The 23,563-nt window shown below is 37.0% G+C and overlaps 1 protein-coding gene across 1 annotated transcript in view; it reads left to right on the forward strand.

The window, feature by feature from the left end:
• The window catches only part of SLC41A2 (solute carrier family 41 member 2), a 57,249-nt gene extending 39,242 nt beyond the window's left edge, over positions 1 to 18,007 (forward strand). The window contains exons 9-11 of the mRNA XM_065637416.1: positions 4,923 to 5,054; positions 5,835 to 5,983; positions 16,018 to 18,007. Of these exons, the coding sequence (XP_065493488.1) occupies positions 4,923 to 5,054; positions 5,835 to 5,983; positions 16,018 to 16,203 (467 nt within the window). The 3' untranslated portion in view covers positions 16,204 to 18,007. The remainder of the gene's footprint in view (positions 1 to 4,922; positions 5,055 to 5,834; positions 5,984 to 16,017) is intronic.
• The last annotated feature ends 5,556 nt before the right edge of the window (positions 18,008 to 23,563 follow it).

The raw sequence follows: 23,563 nt of genomic DNA on the forward strand, positions 1-23,563 counted from the left end.
GATTTTCAGAATAGCGTGATTACTTCTATTATTAGAAAAAGTCCTTTTTCCAGATAATGATTAATAGAATCACGCCCGTAGGCCTATTTGCAAATACGTGACATGGTTTTGGCTCTACTTTGGTTTTCTGCACTTATTAGGCAAAAAAGAACTGTGATAACAATTTTCAGAAGTATTTATTCTTTCTTAGCCCTTAGCTGGCTTGATTAAATGATGAGGTTTTAAATTTTCTTTTCATGTTGTAAGTCAGCATGACATCTGTCACAGTTCAGCAGACAATGTCTCTCCTGCTTATTGACAAAGTAGCACTCTCATACTGAAGTTAAACACATCTGCTGTTCTGAGAGGAATGCAGTAACAGTTGCAGGATTTTACTTTTGAAAGAAATAATTTCCCTTTGTGTTGTAGTTCTCGTGAGAATGAAAAGAAGCTAACAAAGTTAATCTTTATTATAAAATATTTGCTATGATACTGCAATACTATTTTCCGGGAAAAAAAATTCTGACTTAAATGTTCATGGAAATAGTCCTTCATACCTGTCTATAGAGATTTTCATAATATGAGCAGCTACGGAGCACATGACCATTTTATGCTGCTGAGAAGCTATCAATTTTGTGTATTGACATCTTGTCAACCTACGCAGTTTTATCTGTTTTCTGCTTCTTGCTGGGATCTGATTAATCTGATACTGCTGAGATAATGTCACAGGGACAGCAACTGCTGTTACCAAACAAACAGAATATCTCTGTACATATTGAAGTGATTCATTCAATGCAAGCACAGCTTTATACAAGTCATTCTATGACCAGCAGAACAATGAAACCTGATTCCGTGCTGATTTGTTTTCAGAGCAGTAGGTAGCCCTTTCAACCCCCAGTGTTCCCTGTGGCCTCATGTCCCTGCAACACCTGCTGCTCGCAACATCCTCTCCCTTCTCCCTCTGCTTTCCACATCATCGTTCCTCTTCTGTGTCACCGAACTACTGGCTGAGCAAGCAGCATCATGCCTAGCTCTAAGCTAGGTGCTGACTGGCCGGATGGCGTGCTTATGGTGCTACCTACTCAGCTCATATTACTGCTTTTATCTCACTGAGGGCATGGGTTTGAATCTTTATTTCCCCAGCTACTGTTTCCTTTACGTTAGCTTGGTTAATCATGCTTGGAGGTAGTAGCTCTATCCTTGTATCGGATGTGGTTGAAATTGGCCTAGACGTTCAAAAATAAATAGAAGGAAGACCTGATAGATGAATGGACAGAACTAAAAGTGTGACTGCTGCTGTCCATCACCACACATTGTCAGCTGGCCAAGCCTGAGTAGGATGTATGGATTCTAGAAGCTTTTTACACTTCTGTACACCTGCTTATCTTCTATGAGTTAAAAATATGTCACTGATATTAGATTATTGAGACTCAGACCAAATGAAATTTAAAATAATTTTGCTTAACATATGAATATTGCGTTTCCAGTTAGCTAAAACAGATTGTGTGTGTTCAACTTAGCTGTGATTAAAATAGAAAAGAGAATATTACATCTCTTGAAATCATGCTCCACACTGGTTGTTTCGGTTGGCACGTCAGCTTCCTTTGCAGACTAGGTATCACCTCCTTTTACCAGTGTCCCATGGTTGCCCAGTTTGTTTTAGAATCACTTTTAATACTTTTCAATAATTTTTCTTGTTATCTACACACACAACAGGGCTTGGGACATAGTTTCTCTAAACAATGGTTATAAAAGTTTAAAAAAAAAAAGTGATTAATAGCTACCCATCAAAGGACTGACAACCAATCTCATACCTTCTTTCAGAGACTTGTCCATGTCTCTGTTGTCCAGACGGGTTTTTTAATTGCCATTTCAAACAGGCTAATTTCTATTTTCCTTAATTGTTTTCTCGCACTCAGTTTCCCTTGTTATTAATTAGAGAAAGAGATCCAGATCGTCTATCATATTTCTGATTGCCTGAATTTGTTGAAGCAGATAATTATCAGTCACAAGAGGAAATTGCATGCATCCTAGGAAATACTTGAAATCTGTGCTTTTTTTGTGCCAACATGGTTTGTGGTTGCAGTCCTACAAACCTCAAAGCATACCTTGAAAAATAGCCCTATTTACTTCTATCTTTTATTTCTTATCATAGTGCTATAATAGACATGGATGGTGAGAGAAGAGTTTACTGATTTTATTCTTTTAATATTGTTTTGAATATATCAGTTACTGCCATGTTAGCCTGCTTGTAATTACCCGGGTTGCTTTTATCCCCTCTTTTTAAGCAGAAACTGTTTCATATTTTCTAGTCATATGGCACCATCACCAGCTTTGTAGCTTTATTAAGAAGCATTTTTACATAACAGCTTTTTCATAATTCAGTCACAGAAATTATCTGATCCCCATCCAAATATAGTGCATTCATCCTTAGTTTTATCTCTGCCTCCCTTTCCATACCTTATTCTCATCTTTCAGAAGTATCAAAATTATTGTTCTCAATCAAAAGACAGACATTGGACCATACTTAGATTGGTTTTAATCTTTTAAAGCCCTTTTGTAGGTTATATAAATACGTTCTTATATATCTGATTCTGTGGTTTGTCTGAAAAAGCTACTGTTACTTTAATTTTCTTTCCAAAGAGTGACTCAACCTTTTGGTAGTTCATATTTTGTCCCTATATCTCCTGACAGGGAAGATGCAGATAAGGTTCATAAACAGTCCTTTCTGCCAACTCCATGATTTTTTCTACCTTATTTCATGATTTATATTTGAAGCCTTTTGCTTAAAAGTCCTATTCCTTTCTTAGGCTCTGCCATTAATTGTCTAGGAAGTGGTGAGACAAGAAAACTTCAAGTTCTCCATACTAGATGTTTGTCCTAACCACCTCATAGTCCTCAAAAGAATTTGGCAAATAGTGTGTTCTAGTGACTGCAGACATTTGTTCTGCAGCCAAACAAGGCCCTAAGCATCAGATAAACAAATCAGTTCAACTACAATAAACAAGGGCTTTCTCCTTCTGAAGTGGGGGCAAGATCTGTGCTACTTCTGCCTTCTCAGAGCAGCCTATTGATATGTAAAACATCTGGGGAAAAAAAAGCATATGCTTGATATGCAAGTAGACAACTCTAGAGTATAAAAGCAGTAGGAGAATTTTATGCTAGTGCCACTGCATTGTGTAATGTAGATATAACAAATGATTTTGTTTTCTATTCACTGGAGTAAAAATTCATAGAACAGCCCAGGTTGGAATGGACCTCGAAAGACCATCTGGTCCAACCTTTCATGGGAAAGGGAGACTAGATGAGATTATCTAGCACCCTGTCCAGTCGCGTCTTGAAAACCTCCAGTGGTGGGAACTCCATCCACCATGTCCTTGAGGAGGTTGTTCCACTGAATGATTGTTCTCACTGTAAAAAAATTTGTTTCTTATATTAAGATGAAACCTCTTCTGGTGCAACTTGTACCCATTTCCCCTTGTCCTCTCCATGTGTCTCCTTGTGAAGACAGAACTTCGGTCCTCTTTGTAGCCACCCTTGAAGTACTGGAAAACTGTGATGAGATCTCCTATGAGCCTTAATTTCTCCAGGGAGAAAAGACCTTACTCCTTCAGTCTTTCCTTATAGGGCACATTCTCCAGCCCTTTCATCATCTTCATGGCCCTCCTTTTGACCTTCTCCAATCTGTCCACATCCTTCTTGAATTGTGAGGACCAAGACTAGATACAGTACACCAGGTGTGGCCTGACAAGCACTGAGCAGAGTCAGATGATCATGTCCCTGTCTTTGCAAGTAGAGATAGATGCAGCCCAGGACCTGATTTACCTTCAGTGCTGCATGGCTGACTCATGTTCATCTCGTCCACCAGGAGCACCACGTGCCTTTCAGCAAGGCTGCTCCCCAGCCAGTGTGGAGCCCAATATCAATCCCTGGGGGACCCCACCTGGGCTGCCAGCCCAAGTAAAAACCGTTGATCGCCATCCTCTGATAGTGACCTATTAGCCTATTTCCTACTCATCTCACAAACTACCCACCCGGTCTGTAACTTACCGGTTTGTCTAGGAGGAAGCTGTGGGAAACTGTCAAATGCTTTGCTGAAGATGGGTGTGATACTTGCCTTCCTCCAGTCATCAGGGATATCCCCTGACCTCCACAACTTTTCAAAGATTACAGACAGTGGCCTTGTAACAATACCAGCTGTTTTTCTTCACATCCTAGGGTATTTTTTTCATAGAAATCTTTTTTCTAATAGGAATTATATCAGCAGTTGTCCCAGAGAAGTTAGAATCTCCATCATTATCATTATTTTAAAAATCAGTTATTCAGACATTCATCTTGTCCCTTCAACCTGAATTATGAATGGCAGATTATACTTAATCCTGCTCTGTAGCAAAGGGGAATGGATAGATTAGCTCTTGAAATCTTTTCCAGTATGATTCTGGGTGTGAAATCTGCATTTATGCTTGTGGTAGTGAGGGCATCTACTTTGCAATATTTATACTTGCCAGCAATACTGACCTAGCAAGGTAATCCAGCAGTGGCTATTACAACTACGTAGTACTTCTATTGTTCCAAGAGTGATTTCCAAAGAAGAGGGAGCAATAAAAGGAGCTTCCCCTATGAGAAAGCATCTGGTTGAACCTTTTGAAGGAATCTTTTGCACTTATGAATTAAAATTGCTCTCCAAATATCCAGATTTCCTATTTGGATATTGCAAATATCCAGTGATACACCAAATTGTAGCCCAGCTTTTTTGACTGATTTCAGTGCTTGGTGTTAGCCTGCCTATAACTAATATACATTCTAAAGATGCTTCTCTTTTTGACTTTTGTGTATAAGGGACTGTGGTAAACATAGAGGAGGTTGGTAAATTTACAAAAATATTGCCTACTAGAGGAAAAAAATAGGTGAAAATTTACCACTCGTTCCCTTTTATATTTCAGGTATTGGTGGTAATCTAGTAGCTATTCAAGCTAGCAGAATTTCTACCTACCTCCACTTGCACAGCATTCCTGGAGAGCTGCCAGAAGAAGCCAAGGGTTGCTATTATCCGTGCAGAACCTATTATGGTACAGGTATGTATTAGTCTGGTTAATTATTAAAACCACTGTCTTACATCTCCTTGTTTTCCCCCTGTATGCCGGACTTTACCACCAGTGAGAAATGGCAGCAAATGGATCTTGTTGTGTGCAATTCAACCTTCATCTTTCCTTAGCTGGTTTACCTGCTCCTAACCTTTGACATTTAGAAGTTCAAACCAATCTCCTGTTAGGACCAAACTTGATATCTAACGTTATTACAATGCCAAGTCCCTGCTTTCCATTTCCCATTAGCCATTTTCTTTCTAGATTCTTGCTTCACAGTTTATTCCTCCTCTGTATTGCTCACTTTCCTAATAATGTAGAAACTGTGGTGAAATGTGATGTGTCAACAGCAGGTATTACACTTTCATATTTATGAAATGAATTGGAGCACGTGAGGAAACGGTAAACGTGATTACTTTTTGGAAAAATAAGGTACTTTTGAGGATGTCTTGGATATGGTGTCCGTAACATCCTTTTTCCTAGGAAGGCTTCAGGAGATCACTGCAGCTCCAAGAAAGCAGATGATTTAACATGAGTACAGAACAAAATAAGGCAGTTTGCACCGTCTTCTGGAGGGGCCCTGCTTAACTAGAGGTGGCTTTTTTCACTCTGTGAAAACCCTTATGGAGTCTTTTAGCAAAAAATAATGCCTGCTGTTCCAAACCAGTCAATGCTGTGGAACGTGAAAATTGCTTTTTATATTAAAATGAATAAAAATCTGTTATAGTAATTGAAAAGCTTAACTGATTTTTTAAAAATTTTTTATTGCAGGAGTAAATAACAAATCAGCCCAAGTTCTGCTTCTTTTGGTGATTCCCGGACACCTGATTTTCTTGTATACAATCCACTTAATGAAAAGTGGCCACACTTCCTTAACTCCTATCTTTATAGCAGTGTATTTGTTTGCAGCTCTGCTACAGGTGAGAACAAGTACAACTTGAAAATGTTTGTATAAAATCAAGTTCTTGAAGAAAATAATACTTTATTTAACTTCTGTAAACTCACAAATAGTACAAGAAGGTATGGGTTAACACAGGCTTTCAGCACAGTTTTCAAGTATGTAATTAGAGAAGGAAAAATAGCATTTATGAATAATGAATATGTCAAGGAAAACTCAAATCTCCTAAAGTGGTTCGCATTACTGTTCTAGTTAACATAGCAAAAACGCAGTAGATAAGAATGTTATGGCTTGCTTGATGCATTTTTAGTATTTATTAAAGTTGAAATTAGTCTGACAGTGATCACTGTCCAAGAAATTGTAATTGCATTAATTCTCAAACATTATAACATTAGTTCGGCTGGTCTTGCCTAGTGGCCTGTTCACATCCAGCAAGGGCAGTTACTGAAAGATGCCTTTTGAAATGTCAATGTCTTAAGGTGAAATAAATTTACTTAGAGAAGTCAGTAATACAAAATGAAAGGTTTTTCTTAAATATACAGCCAATTTTTAGCTAAAACTTGGCTGAATTAATTATAATGTTTTATTGTACCTTAAAAATAAAAACTGACTGTTCGTGTTATGTAATAAAAATACAGTTGAAATATCCATAAGTTAAATATACATACTACTTCCAAAAATGTGACCAATTTAGTTTTAAAATATAAACAACACCAACAGTCAATCCTTAATAAAAATTATAAATTCTAATGTTCTGAATTGTCTTTCCGTGTTTATCATATAGCTATTTCAATAAAGATAGGTTTTGAAAACAGCTACAATTCTAATTTCATATCAGAATTCTATACTTTTTTGGTAGAATATAACTGGTAATGTTCCAACCTTTGCAAGTGAGAATGTCATACTAAAAGTTATCAATTACTTTTCATTTTCCTCTTACATAATATTCCTAGTTTCCAGCCTTATCACTTGTTTTATACTGTGTTCTCCTGAGGAAATGATGCTGTTCTGGCTGGCTGACTGTCCTTTCTAGTAACTTTTGAATCCTTTCAGTTAAGTTTTTCCAAGTCTCTCTCAGTGATACTAAGTTCTTATGAGCTTAACAAAAACAGGTTGGGGAAAAAGGCCCTGTTAATGCCTCTGCTGAAGATAAGACACGGTGTGATTTCAGCCATTATTATACTTCAGAGATTTCACATGGGAATCAAGTTGAATTCATATGGTACTTCCGCTCACAGAACTGCAATCACAATATGTTTAAGGATACAAACCTTTTCTTCAGCAGCAAGCATAGGTTAAGATGTGAGAAATGCAGAATTTCAGCTGAAAACCAGGTTAAGGCATTAGGGCAGGCCTTTCAGATCACAGAGTAATTCAGACCCAAACCCAGCACATATACACGTGTAAAGTTGATTTTTATAAATTCAGGGTCTGATTATTCAGTTTCGCAGGCATGCATCTCCATCGTAGTCCGTAAGGCCATACCTGATTTTCTTGATTTTTCACCTATAAAGCAGACACATAGCTTTTTTTTTTCCCCACTCCCTTTTATAGATTATTTTTTCTCTTTACCTTGTCTTTAGCCATAACAGGCAGTTCGAGATGTATTTACTTTGAGTAACAGTATTGCACACTATAACTTCTTGTGGGTCTTGACAGATTTATCGTTTGGAACCCCATGTTTTTTAACACCTTCTGAAAATATTTAATGGATTCTTTTCCCCATTTTAATTATTCTGCCATTTTCCTAGTAGGGATTATTGTAGCCTCGTGCACCTCTAATTAGAGCAGAATTAAAATTTTCAGAGAGACGATTCTTGCTTTAACCCTTAAATCTTGAATATGATTCTGTGATATATTATTTACCTGTTGGTCTGAAGTATTTACCTACTGCAGTTGTGTGCTTTTAAGTTTCTCCTTGAGAAAGGAAAACAAATATTTGTACTCATTCCTCTTCCCTTTTTTCGGTGACATCATCCATGCACCTGGATATAGTAAAGAACAGTTTTCAAGCTGCCATTTCTTTTGGCATAAGCCAACATCTACTGATCTCATTCTTCCAGAATTCTTTTATATTTTTGTCCTCCCAATGAGAGCTTTTCCAGTTCCGCTGTAAAACTGAAAAACCTCACAGCTAATTATTGTCATTTCAATTATCAACAAAACAAATCCATCAACAGTCTTTTGAGCACCAAGAGAACTGCATTCTTGGCCTTTTTTGTAGCATATTGGACTTCGCATTAATTTTCACTTTGCATGGAAGGCATATGAAAATGGGTGTCAAAAATTACACGCCTGCTTGCAGGCTGGATCTTTTATGTTTGAGGTGGCAGATGACAATTTAATCGAACACAGTGATTCCCAAAGGTAGGAGTTAATTATGGTCAGTCCTGTGTTTGAGGAGGTTTGATATCACTACTATGCCCTTTCCAGTTCCTTGCTTATATTGAGTGGGGGGCGGAAAGAGTAGCTGGATAATGATTATGGCAATACACAACCTATTTACATTTTTTCTACTATTTTAAAAAAATAATGCTAAATTAAAAAACAACAGCAGCAACAAAGCAAATTTACTATCTTTAAAATCCAGGTGACTATTGTAAATTGCTAAATTGCTTAATGACATTTTACCGTGGCCTGAAATAGATTTTTAATTGACTTCCAGATCTGTTTATTATCTCTTCATTGTCCTGCTCTGTGTTTGTTTAAAATGGAGAGGAAGGGGTTCAGGAAATGACAAGAGTAGAACCGGAATGTTATAGTAAGCTGAAAAGAATCAAAGAAATGTTAACACAAAAACTTTAATTATTAATTTTATTTCTCTCTTCCTCTGTCAGTTAATGCTATTCCACATTATCTCTACAGGAAATTTGTAACATATATGTGAATTCTATTTGGCATTTTAACAAGGCTTTTTCAGATTGCCTGTAAACTTTAATATTCCTCCTCTCAAAGTGATAAAATGGAATTTATTTGCATTGCAAGCTCTAGGCAGTATTACTGAAGTTCCAATCAGGTATTTAATTTGATTTTCATCCAATTCTGATGCTTTCATTGTTTGATTTTTGGTTTTTCACCCCCCATGCCTACCAGCTCCTTCCTGTCTTCTCCCTATCTGTTCTTAGATACTCTCTCCCCAGCATGTCATTTAATTGAAATATTTATGGGGAAAAAAGTCATTAATATGACATGCTGTACATTAGCAATAGTATGATTTAGTTATTATTGACCAAAAACATACTATGTAGTGAAACAAAGTACGGTTTCACTATGTAGCTGTTTCTAAAAATCATTATATTAAGATATTTTAAATAATAAAAATAGCCAGTATTATGATCTGCATTCTCATTCTCTATGAACAAGACAGTTCTGGGTTTCTAGACTTAAGAAAACCCAGGAAGTGTTTTATTTTCTTTTATTTTAATTTCCCTACCTTTAATAGTACAATCGTTTCTGTTCTTTAAATAAATACATATTCTTGAAATGTTCTTCAATGAAATTTATCAATTAGTTCTATTGAAATCCAAGGCAATACTCCCTTTAACTTTGGAGGGGCTGGGACTTCACAATTATATTTTCATGAAGGTGGAGAAAACTGCACAAATATTTATATTAATCTGAATTCAACTAGAACTTTTAGGCTTGAGTTCAAAAGGTCTGAATTAGCTCTGTAGTGAAGAGTCTGTTCTGTGTTTATGAATGGCAGCATCAGAGGAAAATTAAAAATAAACATTATGCTTTGTAAGTATGTAGAATACTTCACATAATTCAGTGTACAGCATCTGGGCGAGCCAATGTGCAGTAAGGAAAAGCAGTATATTGCTTTTAAATGTGTTTTGGATTTGGTGAGTGGCCTCTATTTAAGAGGAAAATTTTACAAAAACAAGTCACACACGAGCCCATACCAGTGTGCTACATAGTTACAATCTGGCGTTTGACCAACAGAGAATATATTAATTGACAAAGAGTCCTCCTCTTACACCTCACAAAGGCGTGAGTATTTTTTAACCGTACGAGGCTGCACACTGAGCAAAGTTTCATCCTCTGTTTTGTCAACCTGCAGCAGAACGCGAGCAGCGCTGGAATTGCCAAACCATCGCTCCTGGCACAGGGCTCTCGGCATTCAAAGGCGGCCTCTGTTCTGCGTCTTCTCACTGAGCCAGTAAAATGCCCTCTGAGGAATTTTCACACCTCCTAACCAAATCTGAGCACACAGTTACGTTAAAGACTCGGGAAATAAACAAACAATAGGAGATTCCCAGAGCTGTTACCAAGCAAATAAGTAATTCCAAAATGCAGTCCTTCTTATCCGCTGAAGGTCAGATGGATACTGCTGCGAAGTAACTTTTTGCAGGGCTTCAGGGCTCTTTGGGGAAGTAGAAAACTAAGAATTCAGCAGTGCTCGTAATGACCTCCTGCTCACATCAAAAATGGCTCAGATTTCTCACTAGTGTGAGGATTCTAAGGATGATATGGGCCTCTTCGATGTGGAGTAATAACTCATGGGGTACACTGTGCATTATACAGAAATAAGGAAGGTTGTGCTAATAGAGAAAGTATCGATGCATTTTAAATACTGCTTTTCCTATTAGGAAAGGTTATTTCCAAAATGCAGGGTGTATAATTGTGAAAGACACTACACAATTCAAGGAAATATGGAAACCAAGGTCTAAACCTAGACAGTTCTGCCTGTTCAACGCTTTCTCACTGCAGCATGAGAAGCAGAGTTGCCAGATTCATTGGGATCTGAGGGTGGGCATCGCCCGCCCGCTCTTTCACCCCCAGGCATGGTGCTAATGTCGAGGCATTAGCAGGAACGGATCATTTTTGCCACCACAAGGCTGAGCTCAAAGTGCTTATGTGTAATATGTAGCGTGACACACTGAGCTGTGCTACAGCTAGTGCAGGTTGAGCATACCTGAAGACTGAAGGGTCTGGGTTGCATTCAGACATCTGACAAACAACCTGAAATTAGGGCTATCTTGGTCAAACCAGGGTGTCTGGCAAAACTGCAAAGAAATTAAGAAGGCAGTCTGAAGAATTTGGATTTAAACTGCGGAATAAAAAAAAAAAAAGTTCCTTCGCACAAGACTACATCAATATAATCAAATTGATTTAGAAACTACTTCAGTTAAAATGGTATCCTCCTTTTCACCTAGATGAAGTTTTAGTCTTACATAAATGTATGTAACGCTGTCTGGGTGCTTAGATACCATAGCATAGCTAATACCACTGAGCTACAATCCGAACAACAGCAGCCAGAAGGAACTTGCTGTTCAGTGGTTCCTTTGCAACCAGACATGGTGGAAATCTCTATAGGTTTGGAGGAAATAGTGACTTCTTTCCCCTGGACATGATTGATACACATCAGATATGCTAACTGAGAACACAGTGGAGAAAAATTTATTTTGAAAAACATATAGACCCTACTCTGAGAGTTCACTGACTACAGAATTCTGGCTGTGGACAATGGAAATTCAGCAAGTAAGTTCAGTGTAAACCTATTATGAGTGCTTTACAGTTACTACTTATTTTCACATGAAGACATTAAAAGCCATTTAAAATCTGAGAAATGTAATATATAATTTAAAGCTTAACTTAATGAAGACTCAAAACCACTAGAGGACCTAAACCATAAATCTGGTGAGAATGATGTCAAAGTCAGGACACAGTAGTTTTTGGAGAATTGGGGTTTTTCACTCATAATTAAAAAAAAAAACAAAACAAAACCAAAACCAAAACAAAACCACCCACAAAAAAACAAAACCAAAAAAACCCCAAACCAAACAACAACAAAAAACCCCACAAGAAACCTTACTTTTGAATTTTGTGGATTTATAGGAGTTCTTATGCAGTAGTTACCAGATCTTGTCATGGTTACATTATAAGTGAATTTTGATTCAGTATAAGTTTGAGAGTAAAGCAGAATTAAAATACTTTTGAAAGAGGTTACCACAGTTTACTTGTATCTGTGTTTCCTGTCTACAGTAACAGAATTAAACTATTTTATAACACACCTTTATATGGAAACTATTTAAGGTGAATCAGCAGTACTAGCAACATGCAGGATATCCTGTCCAATTAAGGCATGCTAAATAAACTGCTAAAAGGTCTTGGTTCTACATACTAAACTTATAGTAGAATTTTGGTAACACCTGTGTGAAAAAGCATTTAAAATATATAACCTAAACCTTCTCTTTCCAGTCCGGTGTTGGGATTCACTAATCACAGCAACTAATGTATAAACTAATATAAACATGAAATATCCAAACCTGTTTTACAAATAATACGCATTGGAATGTTCTACTTTTTATCACCGTAAATTTGGCATGCATTCACTGATGAAATATGCTCATCCCAAGTGAAGGAAACAATAAAAATATTACAGCATCCTGCAAGGTATCGATTAGGCTGTAGGAAGCTTAGACAGTATTAAGGATGTTTGGAGGGAGTTATATATTTTTATTTTAAGTAATAGAGTTTCATTCTTTTCCCTATTCAGAAGTCATGAGAAATTAATTACGTGAGAAAATGAAGGTAGCTTTTAGGGGTCCTTGCTACATGCAAAAGACCAAAAATAACTTTTCTTTAGCTAAACTTGTTATTTGTATCTAAAGACCTGCAAAGAAAGAATGCAAATTTTGTGCCCAATAAAAAAGGAAAAAAAACTGCTTTGTAGTGTATAATGTTCCCATTTTCGGGCTTGCAATCCTAACTTTTAAGCTTTAAATAGTGAGGCTCACTCTTATTTAAACATTCATATTCAATTTCAGTTTCAATCTGATATTCGTAATTCGAATCAGAAAGTTCAATATCAAGAATTACGCTCTATTTCTGTCCTTTGTTGTACAAAATGATATGTGTGCTTATAATCCTTATTTTCAGAATCTTCATTATTAGGGTTTGATAAAGACTTTGCTCTTTCCTTCCTTCCCTCTCTCTCTCCCTCTCATTCTTATTGCTGTATTCTGCTGCTTTTGTCTTCTGAGGACCTTTTGTGACAATGTGACTGATAGGTCTTTATAGAAATACAGTCTAAAACTGATGATGTCTTTAGTTTCATTTTCCTCAATTTTGATTGTATTTTTTTTTCCAGAAGACTAATAACTTAGCATAATCGTCCTTATAAAAAATCAAAACAACTGCAATTTTGTCTGTATTTTTCCAGTCCTTGCTCTGGGCTTTTTTTTTTTTTTTCCTTCTGATCAGTGACTACAGACTGTCTCCTTTTTCTTAGTACGTATCTAGATATTTAGGTTCTTTTTATCTTTCTCAAAACTTGGGGTTGTTTCATTCTCAGTCTGGGAGAATTCCTAGTGCTCTGTTTCATAATTCTACTACTACCCATCACTTTTTTTGCAAAAAGTTCCCTTCCTCTGTATCTTAAATAATTTAAAAATGCTACCTCACATCTTGAACAGTTCTGCATATATTTAGAAGCTTTTCTTATCACTTTTCTACAGCATTTCATGCTAAACAGATACTTTTTCTGCTGTCTTATTAGGCTTTTCTGGAATGTCGATCTCTTTATTTTTTCCCTCAAAACCAGCTGGTTTTCAATGTGAAGCAGGAAGGTTTTCTTCTTCATAGCATGAGTGCAGAGCAGAAGCAGAATTACACAGTATTTGTACTGCTATGCCATCTGCGTGATTTTACTGAAATAAATGTAGGTCACTGATAAATCCCAGAAAATGTGAAGTGTTGTGCCACTAAATTAACAAGTCTCGCAATGTCTTTTGTATTATTTTTCTCTTTTTTTTTTTCTTTTACATCTGTCGGATCTTTGTGAGTGACTTTTCTTATAACTTTAAATTCAAGGACTTTCTTACTTTCAAAAATTCAGCAAACTCATAGGTAGGGCTTTTTTTAAAAATAACCATTCATTGATGACTTCGATTGTCCCCTCTTAACATTGATAAGAAGAAAAGTCTCATTAAAGATTTAACTCACATTGATTGACTTCTGTCTCGCAACACCAACTACTGTGGCCGAATAAGCAACCATTTCCAAACACTGATCTGTATAAATCTCAAATGTGAATTTCTAGCCATCCAGATGCATGATGGTAGCATTATTCATCAAAACAAAGGCTGCTGAACTGCGGCCTCATAACTTATTCTGTAAGCACTGTGTCCCAACTGCTATCATATACTGTTCTTAGCGTCAGTTAATATAATATTCTATAACTTTTTTCCTATTACTTGCAGAAGCCAGGTTTGTTATAATTTGCATTACGTGTTATGCATCCTTAAGTTAATGTAGCAAATTATCTGGAAAGGTTCACAAAACTTCATTTCCAAGCAACCCATTTTTCACAGTAGTCCAAGTCAATTATTCTAGGGTGGATACTATATAGACAAATTAAAGGTTTTCGTGTCATGATTTTTAAGAGCCAAAAGTCTATACTGTCATTGAAATAGGACTCTCTTATATGTCTCATTGGTTGTGTTGTAGAAATGCATTATAAATTATTCTTGAAACGAATGTTCTTCTAACAGAACACGCAGAACTATTGTTGGTGTGGGGCGCTACCGAGTCTTCTGTGTACATCCTGTAGGAGATGTTAATGTACGGTATCTTTTATAAACAGGCCCCTTTTTGTCTCTGTCAGAAGAAGGAGCCGACTCAAAGAATCTGATAGTCTTCCAAAGAAAACATCTGTTTTAAATATATTTGTTTGGATTCCAGTCAGCACACCTAGGACTTGCATAATTAGCTTAGACTACAGAGTTCTCTTTTCAGAAGATATGTTTATATAAATAAGCCATGCTTTTTTCATTAAGCAAATACTCCTATCTTTTTTTTTTTTTAATTAGAAGTTCCAGCTTGTATTTTAACATATACTTTTGCAAAGCAAAGACGAATGGAGAAACTTTTTCAACATAATTTTTAATATGACATTAATTTTACTGTATTTTGTATTGTGGAGAGGTGTCTTACAATCATCTTATCAGTATTTCAGTAAATGATTGCATACATTTATAAACGTGCCTTTGATACCAGTAATTGATCATTTACTAAATAAAATGTGAATTTTGTACCTTTTACTCCTTTTGATACTGCATATTCCTTTAAATGTACATAGTAGACCTTTAAAAATGAATTATGGTAGGAACTGTCTTAAGTTTACCCTTCCTAATGATCTGATTAACTAGAAATACATAAAATGCAGTGTTTATTCCATCTTAAGCAGCTCCTTAGAAGAGACAAGAAGAAATGGAAGCTCAGTTAGTGGTCCTTTCTCCATTCATCTCTTGCCATCTCCACATGATTCCACTGAACCAGAATCTCTTATCATACAGCTCTGCAACATTAAAAGAATTCTTCTCTAAAATTGGATTAATGATTATGCATACCTTTGGTATGAAGATCAAACCTCTCAAATGTTCAGAGGTTCACAGTTGGGCATGAAATCTTTTACTGTGGGACAAATTCAGCCTGGAGTGACAATTTCATAATATATATTGCAGGCGTGCCTTGTTACAGCAGGACTCAAGTTGGCATTTCATGCATAAAAGTCGCTTCTAGGCCATTTTTTGCACGTCGTACAAACCAGATGAAACTTCTTAAGCTGACCTGGTGTTCTTTAAATCACGTCTGATTTCAGCTCAATTCTAGACCCATAAAAACAGGAGTCACGCCTGAGTCGAGTGTTTTCATCTGGGGCAACATCAGTCTGTTAATGATCTCGAAGCCCCACGTATGCTCTCGCTGTACAGAGTGATGTCTTGCGCGAGAAGCGCGGTCATGCGTTTGGTTGGAGTTTTTGCTTTTTCTTGCCATTTTCAGAAGTCCTCAAGCACAGACTGGGTGAAAAATGCTGCCAGTGATTCAATGTGTTCCTTCTATCTGTGTGTGTGATTGACTGAGTGAGGTTGGCTAAAGATAGGGACTATCTCTAATTGTGGGGAGTTTTAGTGTGAAATTAATTCATATTAATTACTTGTACTTTTCCAAAAGCTGTTTTTTACAGTAATGCAAAGTACTAAGGACTGTTGACTTCCTTTCAATATAATTTACGTGATAGTAATACCGATTTTGGTTGATGTTCTGTAGGTGTTTACTCTGCTATGGATTGCTGACTGGATGGTGCACCACTTCTGGAAAAAAGGAAAAGATCCTGATAGTTTTTCTATCCCTTATCTTACTGCGCTGGGAGACCTGCTTGGAACTGCCTTACTAGCTGTAGGTTTCCATTTTCTGTGGCTCATAGGTGACAGAGATGGCGATGTCGGAGACTAATTATTCCAATGGATGCAATGACTCTTCCTGGAACACTGACAAGACCGATCATTCCACTTGAAGGTCCTCAAAGTGATTGTTCCTTTTGGTATAAATAAATCAAGTTGACACGGATATAGAACAGCCTTAATGAGTTTTAGTTTGGTTTGATTTTTAAAAAATAGGATGGAACTAGGAGGATACTTGAGACCTTTACTCTGAAAACAGTTGGATTGCTGCTAGTTGAAAACATCTGAGTAGGCACAATGAAGGGCAGATCAGTGCTTTATCAAGTTATACATTTTTAAAAGATCTGGTCTTTTAAAAGAACAGTTCCTTACCTGTGTTGCAAACCAGAACAATCTCTAATTGCTCATTCGGTGATGATAAAGAAGAGGGTAAGGCCCAATCAGTGGCTTGCCTCGTCTTTTCCTCCCTAGAACAAAGTGGGTATATATTTTCATCTTGCCACAGAAGTGGTTAATAGACCTCAGATGAATTCAGTTTCAAAGACATTACCTGATTAGCTGATGATGTGTTCTTATCTTGCAATATCAGTGCTGTAGCTCTCTGACCGTTGCAGACTTGATATCAATAATAACTGTTACGGCGAGTTGAACCCTGATCCTCTAAACATTTTGCCACAAGCTTTATGTTCTTTATACTGATAGGACCATCAGCATTTCTAAAATTAGACACTTGAAAAGGGTCTGCAGGACCGAGCCCTTTTTCCTTGTGCTAAAAAGAGCAATCTAATTATTTTGCTGTTGTGATTTATTAGAACAAGAGCATAGCAAAGGCAAATAATATGACACTGACCTGATCAATAATAATGGATGAATGATTAAAACTCCTTGTGTTGGAAAGTGCATTTTTATTTAGCAATTGAAAAAATGTTTAACTAACTGATATTAATGGTGTTGTGATGGCCACTATCCTGATTTTAATGAAGTATTTAGAGGTGTTGATTAAAATGTAAATACTGATCCCTGATTAAAACTTGGAGTATAAAAGATTATGTTTTCTTTTTCAGGCACTTAGGAAGTTACGTAAACTTCTAAAATTCCAGAGTTATCTATGTCATCCATTTCTAAGCAGAAATCTCTGCTGACAGGATTTCTGCTTTCAAACTGTGGAGGTAATATGGTCAGTAAGGAAAATGACTGCTTCTGAATTATTTCTCTTATTTGTATACCTCAGTATTTCAAAAAAATACTTCAAATATTCAAATAATATTTCAAATCATTTCAAATAAATCAAATAATTGATCGTGAGGACTCTGGTTGCCACTTTGAAAAGATGTACTAATAGCTCTGTTTTAAAATCTAGTGAGGGTTCCTCACGGAATATGTTTTTAAAGACTATAGCGTACATTCTACATGCATAATTAAATAAACAACTCATATTTTAAATGTCGTGATTGAAAGTTTTAAATTTCGAGACTTACATTAGATAACTAAATCCATATATCAGCATATGTTGTAATCCTGTAAACATTAGTCACGTGATTTATGCATATAAATCCTCCTTTTCAGTTTGAAGGACCTACTCAGATGTATTAAATTAATTATGTGGATAAGTGTTAACGGGAATTCTATAGGTGTCAGTCACCTTACACTCTGTGGAAGTTGAAAGTGTTTGCAATTCTGAAAATTAAACCAGCTATGCAGTGCCTACAACATGGATTTAGATGCCTGACTTAGCTCCCTTGTTTAAACATTTTTATTTAAGCTTTTTCTTACAGTTATGATAATATAGTTGTTTGAATGAATCATATATATTATGTCTTTTATTATGTGAAAGATGAAATCTTTCTAACTTTAGGTTCACTGACTTTTCTTAGTTTGTATTAATGTTATTTAAAATAGTTTCTTGTATGTAGCATTGCAATAAATACTCCTATTAAATTGTTTAAAATGGACTAGATGTAGCTTTTTTTTTTTTTTTTTTACAATAATGGTTATTTATTTTTGGTACACATGTGGGTGCAATTTTTTTTATTCTGATAGAACTGCCATCTCAATCAAGCAAGATGCCATTTCAAGCACTTTTCTCATTAGAGTTCCTGGATTTAAAGGTTGTTTTTAAATGAATTGCAAGATTCTTCAAAATTAAAATTTGTTGAGATACTTGTGATCTGTGCTTATCTGATACGCGAGGGTGTCGCAGCATTTAGCTGTGCCAGTATCCTTAGTATATGTTAAAGATTTCTCCAGTAAATAAGCAACAACTGTGGTACAGTCTGCTGACAAATGGGTGTTTAGATTGCGGAATTGGAGAAGAAATGTTACATGGGACAAACGTGGGGAAATGTGTTGACAGACTGGAATAATCTGGGCATGGAAGCAATAAGTGACGGAGAATCGTAATGGGAAAATTTGGTACTTCAAGGGAAGGAAAGTTCAGTGCACGGTTGAGTGAGTGAAATCCATATTGTGGGAAGGAAAGAGGCGCAAATTTTCACACAGCATTCACTGTGAGAGGCAGGAGCAAACAGAAGGAAGTTATTTGGAGAAAAGAATAAAAAGGCACAGGCAAAGTTGTTTTTCAGGAAGGAAGGGAAAATGTAACTCATGTTGAAAAGAGCTGGAGGAGATGTGGAAAAAGAGACACTTTGGGGAATGGCAGATGTGAGAAAAAAAGAAATGCTCTCAGTAAGATGTGGTTGGAGTGGAGTTTGAGAGTGGGAAGAAGTACAACATGGTTAAAGCTGAGAACACCTTGACACCTGGAAGAGCAAGGAGTAAATAATCTATGATGTGGAAAGGGGTTTGATTCCTGTGCGGAAGGGGAATTTTAAAAACTTACAGGGTTTGCTAACTCGGCTATCCGTTGTTATGTAGAAGGTAAAAAGCTCTTACCACCAAGTTTTGGGGGAAATTTTATTCCACTACATGAGGATAATATGGGGGAAGGCATGAAAGGGACATCAGAGAATCCATCGTCTGCTCAAAAGCCGTACTCCCTAAACCAATTTTAACTCAAGTCAACCTCTCCGCAGTATTCCACCAACTTGATTTTTTTAAACATATCCCAGTAATAGCCAATTACTTCACTGTGTGTCTGTAAGAAATGTTAGAAAAAATTCTATTAGAGACCAATTGTGTGGGGTTTGTACTCCTCAAAGCACACAATTGAAAGGGACATCCTGAGACACTACTCTGTCTCTTGTTATCAAAGCAGCCACATTTTATAATCTCGCAGATAAAATGATCATTCCTCACTTTAAAACTGTTTTCCTCCCCTCCACCTGCTAGAAGATTCTTTCATACCTTCCTTTATAATTTCTAACCTAATTAGGGCTATGGCTGATCCACATCTATTTGCGTCAGCGTGCAGCGGGTTTTTTATGTGACTCTCGCTCATGTCGGCTCATTCACCTCATCTTAACGCTCCTCCTGCAACTTCTTGTACCGTTTTCATTCTGCTGATGAACGAGACCAGCCAGAAGCTCTGGTTGCTTTGCCTGTATGAGTTACTATCTGTTACCTGATGCTGAGCAACTCTTGCTGTGCTCTTGCTTGGCCATACTTACTGTCTACTCTTTTTTTTTTCCTCTACTACAGAAATGCCTCTAGGGTAAATATAAGTAGGGGCAGGCTCTTTGAAATGTGTCTCGTTTGCCGTTCTGAAGGATTTTGTGACCATCTCAATTATTCTACGAGCATGCATGAAAGGGGACAATTTCATTTCTTACACTATAACTAAATGCAGCTTTAAAATTTGGAGTCAGAAGCATTTCATGCCATAGGTGTTTTATTTTCTTTAGCTGTGTAATGTTTCGAAATGGTCTTTGCATTCTAGTGAGTTACTGAATGACTCCAGCTTATTTTTGTCGTGATTGTATAGCCAGGATAGTTCCGCAGCTTTATTATGCTGTTTGATATAGGGCAGTATTCTTTTAACGAATTTAGATCAGTATTTTGAGTTTTATAGCATCACTGTACATCTTGCCTTAATCCGTGATGTTTAAGTTTGCAATATCCTCTTCCGTGTTTAATATATTAATTTCATTGGGGCTCTTAGAATACTGATGAGAAACTGGTGAGCAGCGAATTAATTTCACTTCTTTTTACCATTTGCCAACTAAATTAGACTTTTCTTATACAAAGATTAAAACAGCATGAGGATTAAGGCTTTATAAATGCAGAATAGTTTGCAGAATCAGGACTTAAAATAAGACCTATCATCTTTTTAATGGATTTCCTATTTCACTTCTGTTCTGAGCGTCACGAAAAGCTCTCTTAAGTCCAAGAATAACCCAGAATACACACATGGGGAAACAGTAGTAAAAGCACTCTATGAAATGAAGTGTTTGAAATTCCTTATTATTATTATAATGGTAAAATTGCTACTGCAAAGGAGAAAGTCTCTTTAGAGGTGCAGAGAATGGCAATAAGATATGATAATTGAATTATAACCTGCTTTAAAAAGGCTAAGATGATGTTCGAAAACAGTACCGAAGGGACTGCAAGCAATGTGAAGTCTCTTGGTAGGATTTTTCTTTTCTTTTGACTAGGTTTTCTGTGATACAATACATTGTTTTAACTGTGTTCTCTAATCCATTCCTAATCAAGTCAGTCTGTTGTTCAGTTAAAAAACCAGCTTTCCGTATGTAACAGTGGGAAGGAAGAACTAGTGAAGAGGTGCGTTTTGTCATTAGAGCCTCATTCCGATAGGCATAAAGGAAAGTCTTTCTGTTAAATTCAATTAAAACTTGATCATCATGCATGCTGTGCATGGATACTCAAGGGAATCTGATATTAACAAAACATGAATAATTCACAATTAGAGCTAAGAACCAACATGTTTGGTAAATATACAAGCCTGCCTTATTCCAGAAGCAGCGTTGTACCCCTTAGTCATTCAGCACTGGCAGGGCTGGGTGGGCTTTGCCTTCTCTGCAGCTGAAAGAATTTGATTTCAAGTCCTGCTAGTTGTTTATTTAATATGCAGGATAGTTCATCCTGTGCTCTGTGTATATTTTTCTTTCTCTGTGCTCTATGTATATTTTTATTTCTCAGTTCAAACTATACTTGTAATTTGCTTCTTCCTTTACTTAGCATTCTTCAGCTTGCTCTTTTGGGAGATTGTTGCCTCTTCAAGAGTTGTTAGAAGTCTTGAGGGGTCAAGGAAACGCTTTCCTTGAATAATTTTAAATCTGCTTTTTGCGAGTGAAATAGGGTCCTGAATGAATTATATGGTAGACATCTTCGGGAACAATTGACTTCTGAATTGTTCCTCAAGATTTAGTATCTGTAAGTTCTCAGATTTACGTTCTAAGTTTTACTATGACCAGGATCTAAAAAGGATTTTGTCTGTTCACTATTTTTTTCTGTCATCTCCTGGTTTTCGTTAATGAAATTGTTGCTGTGCCCTGTCTACAGTAGAGCAGCATTTTAATAAAATTGGCATTCTAAATGGTTTTCTAAAAGGTAGGGGCAATAATACCTGTTTTATACTTGGAACACAGTCATCCATTAGACTACTTCCCTGTGAATCCTCATACTATGTTTAGCTGTAGATCGTCCCAAGCCCTTTTTTTCCCCGTTTGCTTTTGAAGCAGCCGTTTCCCCCTGTGCTGACACAACCAATTATTTTATTCTCTTATAGTATCCAAGATTCTGGAGTAATATTAGAACATGCATCATCTCAATTGTTTTGAAGACTGAACCAATTTTTACTCATTACCTAGGAAAATTTTGACATGTCTGATAAAATCCAGTTCTAGGGAGATGAATGGTAGCTTTCACTTACAATAGAAGAGTATCTCTGGAGCATTGTCACAAGAGAAGTTAGCTCGTTAAGTTTGGCCATGTTAGGTAACTGAGATCAGCTCGGGTACCAAGATCATCTGAATTTGTGGACGGATGTGGAGATGGTTTGAGATCTAAGCAACATCTGTATTTATCTAATACGTGAAGACTGGCTGATCACTCCTCTCTGTTTCATTCATTTCAACTTAATGCTTTGAGACTGCTGTTGCTGCTGCTTTAGAGCCAAACCATTTAGGGCACTAAATACTACGGTAGTGTGAGTCTGTCACGTATGTATGGAAACTGTGGCCCCCTCTGTAACAGCAGACATTAAGGCCTTTGAAAAAAGCCCTTAGAAAACCTGCATGACATTTGTGCAAAATGAAAGATCTGAAATGCTGCGAATTCAGATACAAAGAGACATGCTCATTCCTGGGTTTCGTTTCCCGCTGGCCTTGCCTCTGTTCCCACATTAGAAAACGGACTGATTTTTTTAAAGACTTTTTGAAACCACTGTAAGGTTACCATGCCAAAGAGCATGAAACCCAGCTCTGTTAGACACCACGTCTGGTGACGTGCTCTGTGCATGAGACCGACATGAGCTATGGCTACGTTCAGCCCTTGGAGAGAACTAAATCCCTTGCTGTGAGCACAGCCTGACTATATAGTCTTGGCATCAAAAAGAATATGGCACTATATAGGACTGGCCCTGTGCCTAATACGCAGTACTGGCCCTGCAGGGTTCTTCACCTCAGACAGCTCTACAGCTGGAACAGTTGGCACCGAGACACCCACGGGGTTGCTGGTAGATAGGAAGGCTTGGCTGAAAATCGGGAAAGAAAAACTGTTCGTGCAACAATTCCTCTAACCCATCCGAAGGTATTTACGGAGCTCCCCGCCCTGCTTTTTGGGCTTTCCCTCTGCCCTATGCAAGGTGTCTCAACCATATGCTTAGGTTCTCCTTGACCTCATTGACTTCATATGGGATGGGAGCTTATAGAAGATACCTCTGCAATCCATGTGTTCCTTATTTTCAAGTCTTACTAGAAACACAGGAAGATGCAGAAATGTCCATCAGTTCAAAGGGAGTCCAGTCCTGCTGTTTGCTACAAAAATTGCATTTTAAACATTTATTAAGATCTGTAAATATTTTAAAGTCCTTCCATCTTGAGATCATTGCATTACCTAAATGTTTAATAGATACAGAAGCTGCACTTAAAGCTCTGATTAATGCATACATACCTCTGGAATATGTAAAGCTTCTGGACTGGCACTAAGAGAAACAAACCTGAACAGTTTTAGTGCTCATTACAAGCAGCAGAAAAATGTCGTATTACCATAAGAAGCCTCTCACAACGTGTATTCATGAGACAAAACCAATAATGATTGTTGATTCTCATCCACCTCTAACAACGTTGCACCCAGTTTTCTGGCATATTATGGAAGTGAGGTGTTCAGCGTAAGCTCCTTTTTAGTTATGTGATTTTTTTTCAGAGCGCCAGCATACCTGCAGAGACCCTGCTACCTTGACCGTGTCGTGACTGTGTGTATCCCTCACATATATTCACAGTCAAGTGACCAAATCGTGTCAAGGACCAAATCGTGTAATCCAGTTAGTCTTATTC

This window comes from Caloenas nicobarica, chromosome 1 (assembly GCF_036013445.1).
Source record: "Caloenas nicobarica isolate bCalNic1 chromosome 1, bCalNic1.hap1, whole genome shotgun sequence".
Taxonomy (NCBI): Eukaryota; Metazoa; Chordata; class Aves; order Columbiformes; family Columbidae; genus Caloenas; species Caloenas nicobarica.